Here is an 18,463-nt window from a genome sequence, read left to right as displayed (position 1 = left end):
AGCATCTCCCTGCGGCAGCCTCCCCAGACCGCTCAGCCGAGCTGTGGCACACAGCTTTGCCACCTCCTTCTATTGCTCCTGTTATTATTTATATGATTTTTGTGATGGAAACCTTACCTATCGTCTTTACAGATTAAGACAGAGCTATTTCCTCTGGACTGTTTCCACTGCCGGTGATTCTGCCCCCTTTTCAGCCTGGAAATATACTGAAAGATCATGCCAAAACACCTTTGCAATGCCCTGGCCACCCCCTCACTCTGCCAGTCACGGAAGCTGGGAGCAGGCAGGAAATTTGATATAACCTCTGGTTATTGTGGGTTATGCAGCACCTTTTTTAAATAGGCATGGAAAAATAAAGGGCCTAGGATTTTTTTTTTTCTTTTCCTTTTTAATAAGAAAGTGCTATTGTGAAAGTAGTAATTGTTTTGTAGCCATGAGCATTTGAAAGCAAACAGGCCCATATCAGGCAAAACCATCCGTGGCTAGGGTGGGTGCTTTCAGATTTTTTAATAAATGAGTCCAGTTGGCGTTTCTGAGTGCGGGAGTCCATTTTCTGATGAAACCAGGAGATTTTGGCTCTCTGGAAGGCTGATGTCATTAGACATTTTAAAAAAAGATGAAGGATGCTCAGTCTTTGAAGGTCCCTTTTGGTGTTGGCTCAAACTGGGCACCACACTTTGCCTCATTTTCTGGAGTCTGTCATCCCAGGGAGATTCAGTTGCCGAAGGAGATAGGATGTGTTTCAGCTCTCTTTCTTGGTCCTTCATGTGTTTGCTTCTCCTGCCAGAGGAGCTCAGTGCCTCAACAGAGGACCTGGGTCACCTCTTCTGTAACCCTTTGGCTCATGATTTTCTTCAAAACCTTTCAGGGATGCTGAGGGGCTCCAGGATGGGCTCTGGGAAAGAAGCTGAGGGCAATAGCCCAGCAAACAGCATATCTACAAATAGCTATGAAGCAGTAGAGCCATGGGGAGGTTGCTCTGAGCTCAGAAGCATTCACACAGGAGACATACACTTTGAACCTTCTGCTTTGATTTGCCCAAACTTGTAAAATACGGAGGTGAGAAAACTCACCAAGGCAACCTGGTGCTAAACCTGCTGTAAACATGCTTCCCCGAGCTTGACCTCTTTTGCTTGGCTTGGCCCTAAGCTTGCACTTGGGGATACCAGGCTGCGTGGGGAGGTCTCACACGCACCAGCCAGCACAGCTGGCCTGGTGGGGTGTCTTGTATTATTAACAATAATTAATAATAACAGTAAATTAACCTCTGTTATTTGCCAGAGGAAGTACAGAGGAGAGAGAAGTGGGTGGTACCTGGATCCGCTGCATCTCTGGTGCTGAGTGAGGCCTCCCAATTTCTCCAGCATCTGTTGCTTCCCTCTCCTGGGGAACATCTCAAATAACCAGAGGAAAAGAAATAAGGAAAAAATAATGGTTTGAGACAGGGTGGAGGGGGACAGTTGCCCCCACACCCACTTTCTGGAGCTTCCAAGGAGATTCATGGAGCTGAGGAGACCATCGCTTCCCTGCAGCCATCCTCCCTCCTGGCTGCTCCCCACAGGCAATCGTGGCTGGGGAAACACATTTGTCAAAACAGTTTTATTAATTTATTTATTGTGTTACTTTTTGGCTTCAGCATGGGTCAAAAATTACAATTAAGTAGAAAGGAGCATCGCTGAGCTGTCGCCTTGGCTGGGGTCGGGCACTGCTCTTGCTCCTGCTGGAGGCTGCCCCAAAGGGTGGGCTGTGCTGGGAGGGGGCAAGGGGGGGACTGAGAGAGCTTGGGGAGAGGAGGATTTTTATTCTCTTTTAGGTTTTTTGGGGTTTGTTGCTCTCACTGTAGCAGTAAGAGAGAAACTGGAAGGAGTTCGAAAGACAAAAAGTCACTAAAAATAGAGTGTGTGGGACTTTTACAGCTCCCCAGGGCTTTATTACTGAGCTGCCACACTGCCAGTGCCCGGAGCCGAGCTGTGATCCCAGTAACACACAGGCCAAGCTGGTGGCTGGGAGCTGGCTGGGAAAGGGTGGCAGGGGCAGCTGGTCGGATCCTGCCCCGCAGAATCTTTCCAGGGTGGCTGGGGCAGGAGTGGAAACCTGGATCCGACTCCTTCTCTCTCCAAGAAAAACACAAGCACCTTCTTAGGAACTGGCTCAGCATTGCTCCTCTCCAATGGAAAAAAAGAGCTGGAGGAGGTGAACATGAAAAAGGCAGGGGAGAGCTGGAAGGATCCGTGGACGGCCAGAAGCGGTGGGCGACCAGGGTGGGGGCTGAACCCAGTGCCAGCAGGGCCATCGCTGGGACAGTACCGGCTGGCAGATCTCCAAGTACACAGGTTGTGCCAAAAAATCACTGCCTAATGCTCTGTCTCCATCTTTGCCCCTTGCAGATGTTCATTATGGAGAAGGCGGAGGGCACCCAGTGCAGCCTGCATGAGTTCAGCATCACCGGCTCCACCTATGCCCCCGAGGGACAGATGTGAGTGCGGGTCCCCTCCGTTTCAGGGTGGCCCTGGGCTGGCAGCATGGTTGGGGGGATGTGGGAGGGTCGAGCTCGTGGCCATGGCTGGGGGACCCCAGGCTCGCCCCGTGAGCTGGGGAGAAACGGGTTTTCTGTGGCGTTTGAACCCCGCCTATGGAGATACCTGCTGGGCACTGGGTTTTGGCCATGCTGGTCTTGCAAGAGTTGGGTGACTGCCCTTTGCTTTCGGTGGGAGCCAGGGCAGTTGTTTCACTGTCCCTTGCCAACAGCCCCTGCTCGATACGATGTGGGGGGTGCACACCCCAGCTCTGCCTACTGCCATCTCGCCGCCCAGCAAAGGGGCTCCCCCGCGCTCGGCTGTGCCTTCGTTAGCAGTCCCAGGAAAACAAGCCTGCTTGTGATCCAGAGGAGATGGCAAGTGTGGGAATAGTGATGAACAAGGCTTTTCTCAGTACGTGTCCATTCTCCAAATGAAGCCTGTGCATTTTCAGTATTGGCCAGCAACTGTTGCCCCCACCCCAAGCAGGACCCAGGGCCGGCAGCTTGTCTGCGAGCCGTGCCGCCGGCAGCGTGCCAAGGGACTTGCAAACAACTGCAAACCCCGGCAGGAAAGTGCTCCCTGAGCCCCGCATCCTCGGCAGGGACAGCCGGGATGGCTGCTGTGCCCGGGGCACAATCCTGCTGATGTCAGGACATGTTTCAGGGGAAATGTGGGCTTTGCTGAGCTGCAGCAGAGGGCAGGGCATGGGAGCCAGGGGCTTTTCTCTGGTGTGTTATTACACACAGGGGGTTTTCTGCAATTGCGTTTGTTTATTCCCCCTCATTTGAAAGGAGATGATGCTCCCCAGTGTGGGGAAGGTCTGGGAAGGAGGAAGATGAGAAGCTCAGCCAGTGGTTGGAGCACTCTCCACTCCCCTTTGCTTTGCTGTGTGATCCCAGGCACGTTCTTCACCACAGTCTCTTCTGTTCATCTGTGGAGCAACTATAATTCATCCCAGACTCAGACTTAATTTCATTAATATTTATAGAGCCAATTTGATCCTTGGCTAGGAATCTCCATTAAAAGGCAAGCCAGGTCATAAGGTGCTATCAATCAGTGCATTTCAATTAAATGGAGAAGACTGAGGGACTGAACTCATGTCTGCTAACCTCTGAAGCTCAATGTCCCCTCTCCTCTGGGGACTGCCTGCAGAGAGGCTCTGCACTGGTCTGCAACCCCGCATGTTGCTTTGGAGTTCTGCTTCTGCCCTGTGCTTGTTGCACATCAAGGTGGGTTCAAGGGCTCACTTAGGTGTCAGGGAGAGAAACCTCCCACTCCTCCAGGGCTGGTGGGACCAAAACTCTTGTTTTGCTTTAGCCTGGCCTCAGTGTGGGGGATATTGCGTGCTTGACCTTGGCTTTGCGGGCATCCCTGTGCAACGCCAGCTAGCAGCAGCACCTTTGCTGATGCTCTTCCCAGCACATGGGTCTCGCCCAGCTCCGTGCAGGGACAGCCGATGATGACGATGTATCCCCCGTCCCTTCCCAACAGTATCCAGGGGATCACATGCTGCAAAAGCCCTCCCCAGTATTTCCACCTTCCCAAACATCAAAACCCATCCCAAAATGCCTGTGGGCTCGCTCTTCCACCCGCTGCCTTCCCCTGCCCCTGAGCCTGGGGCCAGGCAGCATCCTCTGGGCAGGAGGCAGCAGCTCTCCCCTGCCCGCTCTCAGCCCAGTGCAGCTTCTTGTCCCTCAGCAAACAGATTTTTCAGATTTTCTTGGCTGCTCCCTGTTTTCCGCTCCTAAGCTGTAACAAGGGCTCCAAAATGTTCTTTCCATTGGGAACCAGCAGTGGAATAAACTGATCCTAATAAATGCCTGACAAATTATTTTTCCAGCAAGCAGATGACCGGCTGGGTTTATACAGCTCTAACCTGCAGTTACCTCTCCTGAAGTGGGGATAAATTTTTATTTCCCCTGAAAACCACCGCTGCCATTTCTGCCACCAGGCAACGGGTGAGAAGCAGAGTCTGGCTTGACTGGTGCGTTCAGGGCTGCTCATTTCCAGTTTGTGCTTCTTTACATAGCAAAAGAGCTGCTATTTAGGAAGCAAAGGCCACAGTTCACCACTTGCTTGGAAACAGCCACAGAAATGCAGTTGTTAAATTTGTCTGCTGCTTTTAAATTCTCCCTTGGGGGCCCTTGGGCTCACGGGAGCACAAAGCAGCATCACAGTGAGGAGAAGGGACTTGCTGCTGGTCCTACAGCTCCTCAAGATCCGCAGCAACTGGAAACCCCTGGGGGAGCGAACATTAACTTGAATTCACATTCTCATCTATGATCTGATTTTGGCAGCCCCTGATTTCAGGTCTGGTGCTCTTTGGAGCTCCTCTGCAGTCCCCTTTATTCCAGGCCACTTCCAGAGTTTGCCTCCTGTGGTATTTTATTTGTAACTAGTCCTGCTCCATTTGGTAAAGTACAAAATGCAAACCCAAGCATTTACTGCCATGCCCAGGGCTTTAACTGGGCTCTTTCTCCCTCTTTTCAGAAAATTTTACAAGGGATATGTAGGAGAATCTGTATTATTTGAACGTGTAAGCTGGTGTAAGGCTTTGGGGGTTGTTTTCTCCCCGCAGCCTGAAGGACGAGCAGCCGGTGCAGTGCGGGCAGTACGACGGGCTGGTGGAGCTGGCCACCATCTGCGCCCTCTGCAACGACTCCTCGCTGGACTACAACGAGGTGCGGGGGGCAGCAGGGACGGGGCGGTGCGGGGGACCAACGATGCTCTTCCCTGCACTTTGGGGTTTGTCCCTTGGGATGCCTTTCCCTGGCTTCAGCTCATCCCAAGCTCTGGGAGCTGCAGGATGGTGCAGTGGGCGACAGCATCCTTGGTCAGAGCAGCAGGTAGAGGACGTGCTCTAATGCTTCAGCTCCTTTTTTTTTCTCTGCCCTCTAGTCCAAAAAAGTCTATGAGAAGGTGGGGGAAGCCACTGAAACAGCCCTGACGTGCCTGGTGGAGAAGATGAACGTCTTCAACACTGACACCAGCAAACTCTCCAAGGTGGAGCGAGCCAACGCCTGCAATTCGGTGAGCTGGGGGGAGGCCTCCGTGAGCTCCGGTGCCAGGGGACGGGAGGGAGAGGAGCGCTTTGGGACGACTGTTATTTGAGCAGTAACCATCTGCGATGATCTAAGGGACTGATCTGCCACAATTTCCTGGCTTGCAGGAGGCTGGGCTGTATTTGGAGCAGATAGATAGTGCAGCGACCCTGGGGGGGCCGGCAGGGCTAATTCCGGGGCCACAGAGACTAACCTGGGTCCACATGGAGCTCTGGAGCGGGTGACCCCTGAGGCTCAAAGTCAGCCCTGTCCCTGCTCAGCTGGGAGAGGCCCTGGTGCTGATGGCCAGAGCTCTGGCTGCAGGTGAGGAGGTTTGGAGTTTTGTAGCTCTGCAGCAAATATTTAGGTGCCCAGTTTGCACTGAGCAGCCATCCTCCATAGTGTGAACCAAACCCTGCTCCCCAGAGCCATGCCTGCCTGAACAAGGCTTGCTCTTTGGAAATATCTGGTATTGATGTGAAAATACTCCATGCTGGCTGTTCCCTACTCCAGCTCTCCAGTGTCTCCCTGTCCTCCTGGTGAAAATGAATTTATTTCATGTCTGGATTTACTCAGCTTTGGTATCATGCCATTAGATCTTATAATGCCTTTGCTTGCTTGAAGGCAGGGCTTTCTGTTCTGGCATTTCTTCCCCAGATAGGTCTGAGCAGATCATAATAAATCCCCTGACTCCTTTCTGATAAGGGAGATGGAATTTCCCAGCCATACATCAGTCTGATAGATGCTTTGTTACGCGTGCCGATCACTGCCCTTCCACTCAGATGCCAGGCTGCCTTCAGTCACTGGTGCTTCTCTCCTTACGCTTATGTTTGGGAAGGGACAAAAAACCCTTCCTTGGAGTTTCCTGGCAGTGTATCTTCACTGCTTCTTGGTTTTGCTTCCCAGTAGCTCTGTGCTTTGAGAGCTACTGGGTGGGGGGGTTGGAGTTTCCACAGCGGCTGGCTGCTCCCAGGTGTCCTTGCTGTTGTGCTGAGCGTGCAGTGCCCAGCGGGACAGCACTGCTTTTGTGGGCACAAAACTTCCCCCCTGCGTGTAGTCACTACACTTGTACATTCTGCTGGGTTTGGCCTTGGAGAGCCGCTGGCGTTTGCCTGGTATATCCACAAACAGTGCCTGCATTTTGCATGAACAAATCCCCTTTGCACATCTCTCCACCTCCCCAGCTCCACTCGCAGCTTTTTTTAGATTTAAGTTGCTGTGTAAAGAGCTGCTTCTGTCCCCATAGCAAGCAACACCCTCCTGGCAACAAAAAATAATAATAATCATATAGGCAGTTGGGCCATACAGATGACAAGGTTGGCATCAACATCCCTGCTGCCCTCTCCAGAAATACTTTGGATCATCCCCAGGCACCCTGCTCATTAAATGGCTTTTCTGGGACGTGTCCTCCCAGGAGCCAGGCCCAGCTGCTGTGATGCTGATGTGGATGCGCGAGAGGGAATCTGGTCTGAGGAAGACTGGCTGCCATCTTGCTGGGCACCTGGCTGCTTAAGTAATTAACTAGTAGCAAACTGGTTTGTTTTGGGAGGTGTTGGGGTGCTGGAGCCTGTCTGCGGGCACAGCCTGTGCCCATGGGTCCATGTGGGGGGGCAGCCCCTGCCCTGTCCTCACCCTGCAAACCCGCAGGTACCCTGTGAGCTAGTGATCATTAGTGTCTAGGTGTCAGTCCACAGGACAATTAGCATGTCCTGAAATGAGCCTAATTAGAGTCTCAGCTGCAGAGCTGGTTAATTTGATGGGAACCAGTCCAGCCTCAGGTGATGTCAGTACTTCCCCTCCCTGTGGGTGTAGGATCAGGGCAAACCCCTCAGCTCTAACAAGTGGGATACAATTCCCTTTCCTGCAGCGCAGCTGAGCCCAGTAAGGGAGAAAGTCTCACCCACCTCTCTGTCAAATGGGGCTTTATCTTAAGCTACAGCATCTGTTCGGCATCCTGTGTGGGGTTGATGAAATAAAGGCCTAGCACACACTGGTGTAGTTGCAGGGGTTAAAATTCTGCCTAAAAATTGCATAGGGAAAGCTTCTTCTGCTTTTTGCGCTGTCCCATCCCTCCTGGGTCCCTTGGTTGCCCTTCTCCTCCCATCACTGGTGCTGTGCCGACTTGGCAGGGTTGTTAGCCAAGGCAGAGAGCACGGGCTGCTGTGTCCCTGCCATGTCCCCGCTCAGCCCCGCGCTGTCCCCGCAGGTGATCAAGCAGCTGATGAGGAAGGAGTGCACTCTGGAGTTCTCCCGCGACCGCAAGTCCATGTCGGTGTACTGCACACCCACTGGCCCTGGCCACAACTCCGCCGGCAGCAAGATGTTTGTCAAGGTAGGGGAGAAGGTCCTCAGCACCCTGCAGGATCCTCCTTCCCCATGCACACCCCAGCAGGATTTGGCCCTTACTGCGGCAGGTGGTGATGCTTTGCAGTTTGTCCCCTCTCTTAGCTGTCTGGGGGTCCAGGAGCCAGCAGGTAGACTGGTGTGGTGAGGGAGGAGGTGAGTCTTTGCAGTATTGATAGGAAAAAAAGGAGGAAAAATGATTTAGAGGGAGGTGTTTAAGAGTTGGGTTGACCCAGCGCTGAGGGATATGGTGTAGTTGAGAATGGTCAGTGTTAGGTTAATGGTTGGACTACATGATCTTCAAGGGCTTTTTCAACCTCTGTGATTCTGAGGAAAAGGTGCTGAGTGTGCTGGTGCTGGGGCCAGGGGAGAGCTGCCCCTGTGCAAAACTTGGGCACTTGCCTTTATTAACAGCTTGGACTCTCCAGACACCAGTAATGCCCAAAGGGCAATGTCCAGGTTTCAGCTGTAACCAGAAATAAAATAGTGTTTTAAAGGACATTTTCTTCCCAAGAGAAGAGATGCGCCCGGAATTTCTCCCTCTTGACTCTGAAGATTTGTATATTGTTATTTCTACTGGGAGATCTTCTCGGTGGTTGAACTCTGTCCTCCACGTCAGGTCGGGACCCTCTGGAGCCACCACATCTGTGGCCCTGGCGGTCCTGGGCAAGGTTTTTTAAGAGGAGCAATAGAAGGATTGCAAGTTTTTTATTAAAAAGCCATGCTGGGGGTCCTTGTAAGGTCAGAAGGGGTGGGGTGAGATGCTGTGATGCTAAAGGACGTGTTTTCCTGAATTGCAAAGGCATCGCAAGCATCCACTGAGCATCCCGCAGGCAGCACATTTTTTCAACAGAGATTTACAGCCCTAATCCCCTCCAGGTCTGAGAGGGGATCTGGGGCGTGGGAGTATCTCCAGCAGACGAGTAGGTTTTGCAGGAGACAGACGGATCCCCCCCAGAGCAGATCCTGCTGTCTTGGTGACCTGACGTGGGTTTGTCCTTCCCAACCCAGATCCCAGTGTGTGCTCGGTCGGAGGCTGCCATCTAGTGCGCTGAGCCGCTGTGCCGGGATGTGTGTGCTGGAGTTTTGGGGAGATTTCCTTCTTTGCCCAAACTTGGTGCCATCCGTCTTTCCGGCACTTCCGTCAGTGCTGGTGAGAGATGCTCATCCTCCAGCTTCATTGCAGCCCCTAAGCCCCCCCTCCTCCCCAGGGCGCCCCGGAAAGCGTGATCGAGCGCTGCACCCACGTCCGCGTGGGCACTGCCAGGGTCCCACTGACGGCCCCGGTGCGGGAGAAGATCCTGGGCCGGATCCGGGACTGGGGTATGGGCATCGACACGCTGCGCTGCCTGGCCCTGGCCACCCACGACGCGCCTGTCCGCAGGGAGACCATGCAGCTGCACGACTCCGCTGCGTTCATCCACTACGAGGTACGGCTCCAGGGAGGTTTTTTCCTTATTCCCAAAGTTTTCCCACCCACTTTCAGCTGCCCCAGCAGTATTTTCTCTCTGGTTTCTCTGTGGGCAGCGGGCAGTGCAATGGCTCAGCTCCTCCTTTGCAAACCCTGGTGCAGAGCTGCATGCAGTGGGGCCAGTCTCAAGGCCAACAGCCCTGTCCCACTGGGCATCCATCCCCATGGGATGACCACTGAAAGGGGCCTGGGAACTCCTGAGAGGAATGGGAAGGAGGCATGCGAAGTGAAAAAGTATGAGGAGCAGCAGAAGGGATGGGAGCATCCCATTGCATTGGAGCTATAGTGTGCATCCATGGGGCTGTTGGTTGGAAACCTCCTGAAAGTTTCCTCCCAGAGGAAATCCCTGTGCACAGGGGGGTGTTGCAGTGGTGGAGGGAAGTGGCTGCATCCAGAGAGTTTAATGTGGGTCTGGGGCTGTCCCCAACCCCCAGAACAACCTGACCTTCGTGGGCTGCGTGGGGATGCTGGACCCTCCCCGCAAGGAGGTCACCTCCTCCATCGAGATGTGCCGCAAGGCCGGCATCCGTGTCATCATGATCACCGGCGACAACAAGGGCACGGCAGTGGCCATCTGCCGCAGGATCGGCATCTTCTCAGAGAGCGAGGATGTCACCAGCAAAGCCTACACGGGCCGGGAGTTTGACGAGCTTCCCCCCGAGGCACAGCGGCAGGCGTGCCGCGCTGCCCGATGCTTCGCCCGCGTGGAGCCAGCACACAAGTCCCGCATTGTGGAGTACCTTCAGTCCTTCCACGAGATCACCGCCATGGTGAGTCCCCCGGGGACACCCTGCCCCTCCACAGTCCCCTCCTCTCGCCCAGCCCGATCCCTTGTGCCCCATTAATCCTGGCTTTGTGCAGACGGGCGATGGTGTCAACGATGCCCCGGCCCTGAAGAAAGCGGAGATTGGCATCGCCATGGGGTCAGGCACGGCCGTTGCAAAGTCAGCCGCCGAGATGGTGCTCTCTGACGACAACTTCTCCACCATCGTGTCGGCTGTTGAGGAGGGCAGAGCCATTTACAACAACATGAAGCAGTTCATCCGTTATCTCATCTCCTCCAACGTCGGGGAGGTCGTTTGGTGAGAGCCCCCCACACTGGGCACCACACTGGGGGATGCAGTGGTGGTCACACGTCCACTGGGGCAGGTGACCCGTGGTCCTGTCTCTGTCCCCTGCCCCTGGCAGCACGTGGTGCCCAAAGTTGTAACCCCAGGTACCAAACAGAGCACCTGTTTTTCTCATATTAATGCCTTGCCTATTTAAGCCCACGCCAGTGTCTAAGGCCGGCGCAGATATTTGTACACAGGCTGTTGTCACCAGGTCGCACTGATGCGCTTTGCATCAGGTCCTGGGCCGCTCTCCCGGTCCCTGCCCAGCCCTCCCTGTAAATCGGCACCATCCTCAGCAACGTGGGCACAGCCTTGGGGTCACTGGGCATCCTTTGCCCTTGCATTTCAGCAGGGGTGTTTGTGCTGGGAATGGGAACCCACGTGGCCGTGGGGATGCCAATCGTTGGGTTTCAACCACAAAGCAAATGTTAACAGTGGGACAAATTTTAGCTGCAGTATTCAGTCCTTTATTTCAGGCTCCTGTCTCAGGGGCTGTGGGTTCATCTGCAGGACTTTGGGTGAATGTTGTTTGGGGTGTTTGGAACCAGGGTTCCTGCTCACTCTCCGCTCGCATGATGCAGACAATTTCTCTGGCTACCCCAGAGCTCATCTAATTCCGCATCTCTGTCTTTTTAACCTGCAGCATCTTCCTGACAGCCATTCTAGGCTTGCCCGAGGCCCTCATCCCTGTGCAGCTGCTGTGGGTGAATCTGGTGACAGATGGGCTGCCAGCCACCGCTCTTGGCTTCAACCCCCCTGACCTGGACATCATGGACAAGCTGCCCCGCAACCCCAAGGAGCCCCTCATCAGTGGCTGGCTCTTCTTCCGCTACCTGGCCATCGGAGGTGAGCCCCCGCCGGGTGCCAGTGGGCAGAGGACAAGGACGGGCATGGGGTAGGGGGCCCCTTGCTGGGTGCTGGGGGTAAGGGTGTCTCTCTTGGCCACAGTGTACGTGGGCCTGGCCACGGTGGGTGCAGCGACCTGGTGGTTTTTGTACGACGCCGAGGGACCGCAGGTTTCCTTCCATCAGCTGGTGAGTTGGGAGGAGAACGGGCTGACATGTTGAACAGGTGGGTGAGGGCATGGATTCAGGCATGGATTCACACATTGGGGTCTTCTACCTTCTTTCTGTGGTTATTGTAGTATTTCCAAATTCTTGGTGGAGGAGGTATTAATTTAAAAAGAAAAGCAAATTTTCTCCCTCAGGGTCATGTTTCCAGCCTTCCTTCTGCCAGCAACCAACTTGATCCAAAGAAGCTGAAAGTGGCTCCAGTACTTGATCCCGTATTGAAAGGGATTGATTTTTACATTCCTGTAGGTCTGAACAAGGTGGTGGGAAAGCGGGTGCCATTGCACCCCAATGTCATATGCAATGAGATGTGTTTTTGATGGAGACCTGTGTGTGCTCAAACACCTTATTAACTGAACGTGAAAATCTCCGAGCCACTATCCAGCCATAACCCCAAAGCCCCAACCACAGCAGAAGCTGGGTCACTTTAGACCGGTTTATCAGTTGCTCTGAACTGTGAGATATTTAACAGCAGCTCTAATTATCAAGGTTCACCATGTGCCCCCCAACCAGCCGACCTCTCCCTCCTCTTTCCTGTCTTTCCTACTCTGCTGCTCTGTCATATATTTAGCTGCAGTTTCCTGTGCCAACAGAGGAACTTCATGAGGTGCACTGAGGACAACCCCATCTTTGAAGGAATCGACTGTGAGATCTTCGAGTCCCGATACCCGACTACGATGGCTCTGTCTGTGCTGGTGACAATCGAAATGTGCAATGCTCTGAACAGGTAGGGTGGCTGCAGGGGTGCTCTGTAGCTCTATGCACGGATGATTTTGTGTAGGGCCACTTGGAGTTGGTGGACTGAGGGCTTTGCTTTGACTCAGCGGAGCCATTCAGATCATCCCACAGGGGACCACTGGGTCTGCTGTAAATAAGCTCCCCCAAGCCGATGTGCTGCTGTTGATAGCAGTGGAGGAAGGACTGGATCCGCATCCGTTAGCGGGTTGGCTTTGTTAATGACCAGCGCTAATCTGTGCGTGGCTGGTTGCATTGAGGATGGGTATCCAGATCCAAATTGCAGCAAAGCCTGAAGCTGAACAGTCTGGAAGAGAAGGGCTGTAGCATACGGCCCTGTACCTTGGAGAGGCATTGGAACCCCCAGTTTGGGCGGGTGCAGGGAGCAGGAGGTTACTGGGGCTAACGCTGTCCCCTCGCTTTCACAGTGTCTCTGAGAACCAGTCACTGCTGCGGATGCCACCATGGCTCAACATCTGGCTGCTGGGGGCCATTGTCATATCCATGGCTCTGCACTTCCTCATCCTCTACGTCAAGCCCATGCCTGTGAGTGCCTTGTGCCACCTCCACGTGCAGCCCAGGGGTTCCTCCTGTGGATGAGGACATCCCAGGAGCAGTCTTTGGGTCTGGAAACTTCTGGAATGGTTGTCCTCAGCTTGTGCCCTCAGGACCAGGTCCTGTGACATGAACCAACATGGGCACTGGGAGACACCCTGCCCCAGTGAGCCTTTACTTAAGTCAGAAGCTCTCCTTATAGGCAGTGCAAAGGGGTATGGATATCTCAGCTCCTTTCGGAGGCATCGCCTCCTTTTGCAGGCCAAGGCTGGTGATGCCTCAGTTGATACTTAAAGGTGTTTAAGATGAAACAGTTGTTGTGCCCAGGAGGTTGCATTGTCCTTTGTTCCCTGCTAAGCACCTGTGAGCACATACAGTCCTACCCCTACCTTGTGCCTCACTTTCCTCATCTGCAGGAGAGATGAAGGACATAGTTGTTGACTGATCCTGGTCAAGACGCCCTTGGGCTCATGGCAAACCTTGAAGAAATCCTCTTCTTTGGGCTATCTGGATCCTCCCTCCTTGTACCTAGGTTGACCTTCTCTCAAGCTGTGCCATACAACAACCCGACCTTTAAAACAAACAAAAGAAATCCCACCTCCTTCCCCACTGACATGTCCAACCCATTCTGCCTTGCAGCTCATCTTCCAGGTAACCCCCCTGAGCTGGCCGCAGTGGGTGGTTGTAATGAAGATCTCCCTGCCCGTTATCCTGCTGGACGAAGGACTCAAGTACCTTTCCCGCAACCACCTGGATGGTGAGCACGGTCTGCACCCCACTTGGTTACGTTTGCTTTGTGCTCCCTTGATTGGGGTTCTTGGTGGCTTTGTGGACATCTCGCTCACCTCCTCCTCTCACGTCATGTCTGCACCTGCATGTTCACCCACTTTTGCTGTGAAAAAGGGACTTTTTCTCCTACCCCCTTCCTTACCAGGTGCCACGTCTGGCAGAGCAGTTAGTACTTACATCTGCTTGAAATACTCCCTTAAGAGCTGGAGCAGTAGATAAATCTGCCACATGTGTTTATCCAGCTTCTCTCAAACCTCTGGGAACTGGATCCCTTCTCTTATAAAGCAAAAATAAATCAAACACTGGTTTCCAACAGGAACCCTTCCCTTTTTTCCACTCAATCTTCCACCCTCTATGTCCATCCTTATCTTGTGTTTGCTGCTTCTATGTTAAGATCAAATGAGAGCTGAACACCTTATAAATTGGTTTTAATGGGGTTGTCCTTGGCCAGCATCTCTCAGGGTCCAGCCTGTGGCATGCACAGGGGAGGAGCAGCTCCTGTGACACTGGGGCAGCAGTTCCTGCGTGCTCCTGGGCTCTGCTCTGTAAATCACAGCATGTGTTTAGGCAGCCCTCCAAAAAGATGATACAATCTTTTCTTTCATTTCTGACAAAGAGGTTGCTGCGGGCGATATATCTGCAGGTTTTCTCTGCAGTGGCTGCGGGGCCATGGCTGCTGAGCAGTGCTGTGCCTGCCATGGGGCTGGCCCCTCTCCAAGAAAACGGATTTTATTCGTTTTTTAGAGTTTGCTTGTCCCAACAATGATAGCAGGAGAAAGGCAGGAGAGACACCGTCCTGCCCAGGGAAGATGTAGTGGCTCTGGGGAGCGGATGAACAACTTGAGTGTGGGGACTGGATGTCCTTTCACAGCATCGTCTTGCTCAAACCTTTTCTCATTCCTTAGGCAACCAGTGTCCTAGCAAACCTTTTGCCTTCACCCTTTAATAAAGACCCATGAAAATTTTGAAAAGCCACTGTTCCCTTTCAGGGCTGAAGGCAGGTCTGTCCAACCCCAGCAAGAAGGGGTTTGGGTCATTGTAACAGCTCTGTTTGGTTTCTCATGGAGCAGAACTATGCAAAAAGCTGGAAATACAGGATGGGAAGTTATTGCAAGCAGGAAACAATCACAAACTGTCCGTCCTCCCCATCAGCAGGTCCTGGTGCACTGCAGATGCTCACATCAGCTTGCTTTCTGCAGCAAGCTGGTGCATCACCACAGCGACTGCTCAGAGAAGCCTCTGATAAAAAACAGAGGTTCAGGGGCTCCTGTTTTCACAGACCAGATAGAAATTGTTTCTAGCGTATTTTAATTTAATTGTTGCATCTCTCAACAGACTGCTGGGTGCTTTGGCTCACCCAGTTCTATTTTATCGTATGGTTACAAGCCTGTAGCAACCATTTTATGGCGCAGCACTGGGTTGGGGCGTAGGAGAGCTGGTTAATTCCTGGCTGTTGCATCCCATGCATGCCCTCGGTCTTCACTTCACCATCTGTGATCTGGGGATGAGTTTGTCTTTCTCCCACACTTTGCATTTCTCTATAAAAACTCAGCACTGTTGGAGGAAGGGCTTTTCTTCGGCTCTGCCAGCACAGCTCCGAGCACAGTGGGGTTTCTGGCAGGTGTACGATCCTTCCAAGTCCCATCACACCAGCTCAGAGTGTTTCCTCCTCCCATGCCGTGCTCCCGACGTGCCAGGTCCTGTGAGCTGCCCTCATCCCCATGGTCACAATGCTGCTGATGCTCATGGGTCACTTTGTGTCTCACCCAGAAAGGGTTTCCCATTCAGTCACAGCTATGGGGCAAAATCATGCTTAAATCATCACATTTCAAAGAAATAATTGAAATCCTGCATCTTCCTAATTCCTCTGGTCTTTGAAAAGCGAGCAAAAAAAATCTCAAAAAGCCACGTTTAAATGTGGTATTGTGATTTTTTTACCAGGCATTCTCAGGACGGTAAGACACACGTGGAGCGGGGAGCACCAGTTGAAAACCTGCAGGACTCCAGAGCAAGGGTTGGCTTTCTTACGTGTCTCATCCCCAAATGCCGTATCCCCGTGCTTCCTCCAAGGTCTTGCTTGTGTGTGGTGGGGACCTGCTTGGAACGTGTCTGGGTGCACATGGCTTGGAAAACCAGCCCAGGGACCTTGTACCCAGACAGGATCTCTTTTCCCACACTGGCCTCTGTGTTTTGCTTCAAAATAAGGTCTAAAAAGCCCATGAAGAACCGTTTGCATAGCAGTTTTGGCCAGGGGCCAGGCTACTGCGTGGTCTGTGCAAGGCAATGCTTGTGGATGGTCTCCAGCATGGGATATTCTGAGGGATGGCCAAGGGTGCTCAGTTGAGGGATGCATAAGTACAGCTGTGAGTTCTGCTAATTCAGGTTTTACGTGGAAAAGTTTCTCCCTTGATCAGATTTAGATAAGTTGTGTTTCCATTACGCTGGATTTTCCTTGTCCTTGAAGTGGCAGAAAGCTGAGACTCTTCAGTTTTCACAATGGTATCAGTGCTTCACATTCCTCTCCCCATCACCCCGGTCACCTCTGGCCTCTCACCTCGCATGCTCTGCATGTATTGCTGCCTTCATCCATCTCTGGCCCCTCTGAGGTTTCTGCTGTCTCAGTTTTGGGGGGCAATGTGAGTGTGAGATAGCAAGCAGAAGTGCATGGCTGAGCTAGGTTGGCTCGGTGCGACCCCCAGATGTTCTGGTCAGGAATGTGATGTTCTCCAGGGTCCTCTCAGGGTTCTGTCACACAGGTACACACTGGCAGACTCACAGGGTCTGGCCACCCTCAAGGACCTCTTGCCCTAGTATTTTTAATATTTGCCATGCTCTATGAATTTAAATGTATTGCTCTTTGAGCCCTGTTGCATGCAGGAAGGTTTCCAGGCATATGTGCCAAGGCCTTGCAGAAGTTTCTTCTCTGAGTGGTTCTCAAAAGGTACCAAATCCAGACAGGACAGTGAGATAACCCCACTGCTCACATCTCTCCCTGCACCATCAGCCCGCTGCTGTGGCCACCGCGCTGCCCTCCTGCCTTCCTGCACTGTCCCTGGGCCTCCTCATCCTCACCATCTCCAACCAAACCCACCGCAGATGTCGATGTTACCACTGTGGTGTTTTCACTTGTTTTCAGCATGTTAAGTAGCAGGGCCTGCCTGGGTGCTCAGGTTTCACCATTTCTCACCTGTGCCAGGGTAAAAGCAGGGGTAAGTCAAGGAACAGATGTTTTCTGCCCCAACAGCAGCAGCGTCACTGAAAATCAGAAGTTTTGATGCACAAGAATTGTCGCAGCTGTTTGTCCTTACACCCAGTGAGGATGGCAGCCCCCAGGCAAGTTTGCAGGAGCTGTGAGGTGGTGGCCACACTGTCTGGGTACCTGTCCCCTCCCCGGTGGGCAGCACTGGGCCTCGCAGCCTCCTGCCACCACAACTGATGTGTCGGCAAGGTTGGACCCTTGGGTGAGCATCTCCACCGCTGACAGATTCGGCCGCTTATCTCAGCAGTGTCAGCTTTATGCTTTAGCATCCTCCCGGAGGAGAGCAGCCAGCAGTGGTGGCTGTGTGGTGACAAGTGTGTGTCATGCTCCCTGCCAGGGCCTGCCAAGGCTCCACATCCCTGAGAGCTCAAAATCTGCAGGGACCAAAATCTCCATGTCCCATCACAAAAACCCTCCAGCATGTAGTGAAAAGGAGCCGTTCGTCCTCATCTGCCCCGTGCACCCGCACCTGGGGGCGAGGGCAGCCCCCAGGAGCACGGGGGCTGCCGCAGGCACCCGCTCTCCCTGCGGAGGAGGCAGGCATCCCTCTCCCCGGCGTGGCAGGGAGCCGGGAGCGAGCACCCGCGGCCGTGGCCTGCCCTTGTAGGGTAATCTCTGCGTGGAGCTACCTTGGCCAGGCGCTGGCGCTGGGGGAGGAATGCATCCCCACGGGCCAAGTTGTTCGCTTGAGCTGTGGGATGCTCTGAAGGAGAGTGGTGCTGCACCTTTCAGTGCCGGAATCTCACCAGACGGGATTTTACAGCTCTGCTGCCTTTTTAATTTGCTTTTTATTACCCCCTCTGTCCTGGTTTTTCTTGTGCGCGTGCACGTGCCGTGTTTTAGAAATGGAAGAGCAGAGGGAAGCTCTTGGTGCTGCTGCCCTGGTATTGCAAAGGCATGGAGAATTTCCCTTTTGGTTTTCACTGGGGTCTGGGGTCTTGACTGAAGCTCAGGCTGCCCCAGTGCAATGGGGCAGATGTGCAATTTTCAGAGCTACAAGGGCTGCAGTTTTTCCCTCGGTGGAGAGAGTGATCCAGGCTGGCAGCTGGAGCCTGCATCTCTCCAGCATCACCTTTTACGGGAACACGTTAAGAGGAAAGTCAAAAGCAATAAGGAAAAGCTTCCCAAAAAGCCTCAGTTGTCCTGGTGGGGCGCAGATCTTGTAGGAGATGAGCTCACATTGTTCAGTTTCAGGTTTGTAACGGTTGAAGGGCTGTGATACCTCTGAAAAATTTGGTGTGAGACAGGATCCAGATGGATCATTCCTGCCCTATTGTTCCTGCAAACAGGTCTCTGCATCCCCCCTGCTGCTGTCACCAGCATGCAGAGAGGAGAGCCAGGCACCCACGTGGAGGGACCTGCACCCTATTAAAACTAAGTGGGTGCCAGACGCTCGCCTGACTGCAGTTCTCACAGAAACACCTCTCTCTATGCTGGGGGTGTTACTTAGAGGCCTGAGAGTAACATTTTGAAGACCATCCACCATGGTTAAACACTCACTGTTGGCACTGAAGCCGTGTCCCTCTCCTGTCCCTGCCTGCTGCACGGCATGACACCCCCCCCCCACCC

The 18,463-nt window shown here is 53.3% G+C and overlaps 1 protein-coding gene across 2 annotated transcripts in view; it reads left to right on the top strand.

Moving 5' to 3' along the window:
* The window catches only part of ATP2A3 (ATPase sarcoplasmic/endoplasmic reticulum Ca2+ transporting 3), a 39,158-nt gene that overhangs the window by 14,091 nt on the left and 6,604 nt on the right, over nucleotides 1-18,463 (top strand). The window contains exons 8-20 of one of the 2 annotated variants that reach the window (XM_026861604.1): nucleotides 2,388-2,476; nucleotides 5,098-5,200; nucleotides 5,418-5,549; nucleotides 7,767-7,892; nucleotides 9,115-9,333; nucleotides 9,809-10,144; nucleotides 10,236-10,456; nucleotides 11,130-11,332; nucleotides 11,435-11,520; nucleotides 12,150-12,283; nucleotides 12,720-12,837; nucleotides 13,486-13,603; nucleotides 15,577-15,649. In XM_026861604.1, coding sequence (XP_026717405.1) covers nucleotides 2,388-2,476; nucleotides 5,098-5,200; nucleotides 5,418-5,549; nucleotides 7,767-7,892; nucleotides 9,115-9,333; nucleotides 9,809-10,144; nucleotides 10,236-10,456; nucleotides 11,130-11,332; nucleotides 11,435-11,520; nucleotides 12,150-12,283; nucleotides 12,720-12,837; nucleotides 13,486-13,603; nucleotides 15,577-15,649 — 1,958 coding nt within the window. The remainder of the gene's footprint in view (nucleotides 1-2,387; nucleotides 2,477-5,097; nucleotides 5,201-5,417; nucleotides 5,550-7,766; nucleotides 7,893-9,114; nucleotides 9,334-9,808; nucleotides 10,145-10,235; nucleotides 10,457-11,129; nucleotides 11,333-11,434; nucleotides 11,521-12,149; nucleotides 12,284-12,719; nucleotides 12,838-13,485; nucleotides 13,604-15,576; nucleotides 15,650-18,463) is intronic. The other variant, XM_026861605.1, reaches the window with a different exon arrangement.

The sequence above is a fragment of the Athene cunicularia genome (assembly GCF_003259725.1).
Source record: "Athene cunicularia isolate RWA chromosome 19 unlocalized genomic scaffold, athCun1 chr19_part1, whole genome shotgun sequence".
Classification (NCBI taxonomy): Eukaryota; Metazoa; Chordata; class Aves; order Strigiformes; family Strigidae; genus Athene; species Athene cunicularia.
This window is presented reverse-complemented; position numbering and strand designations above follow the sequence as displayed.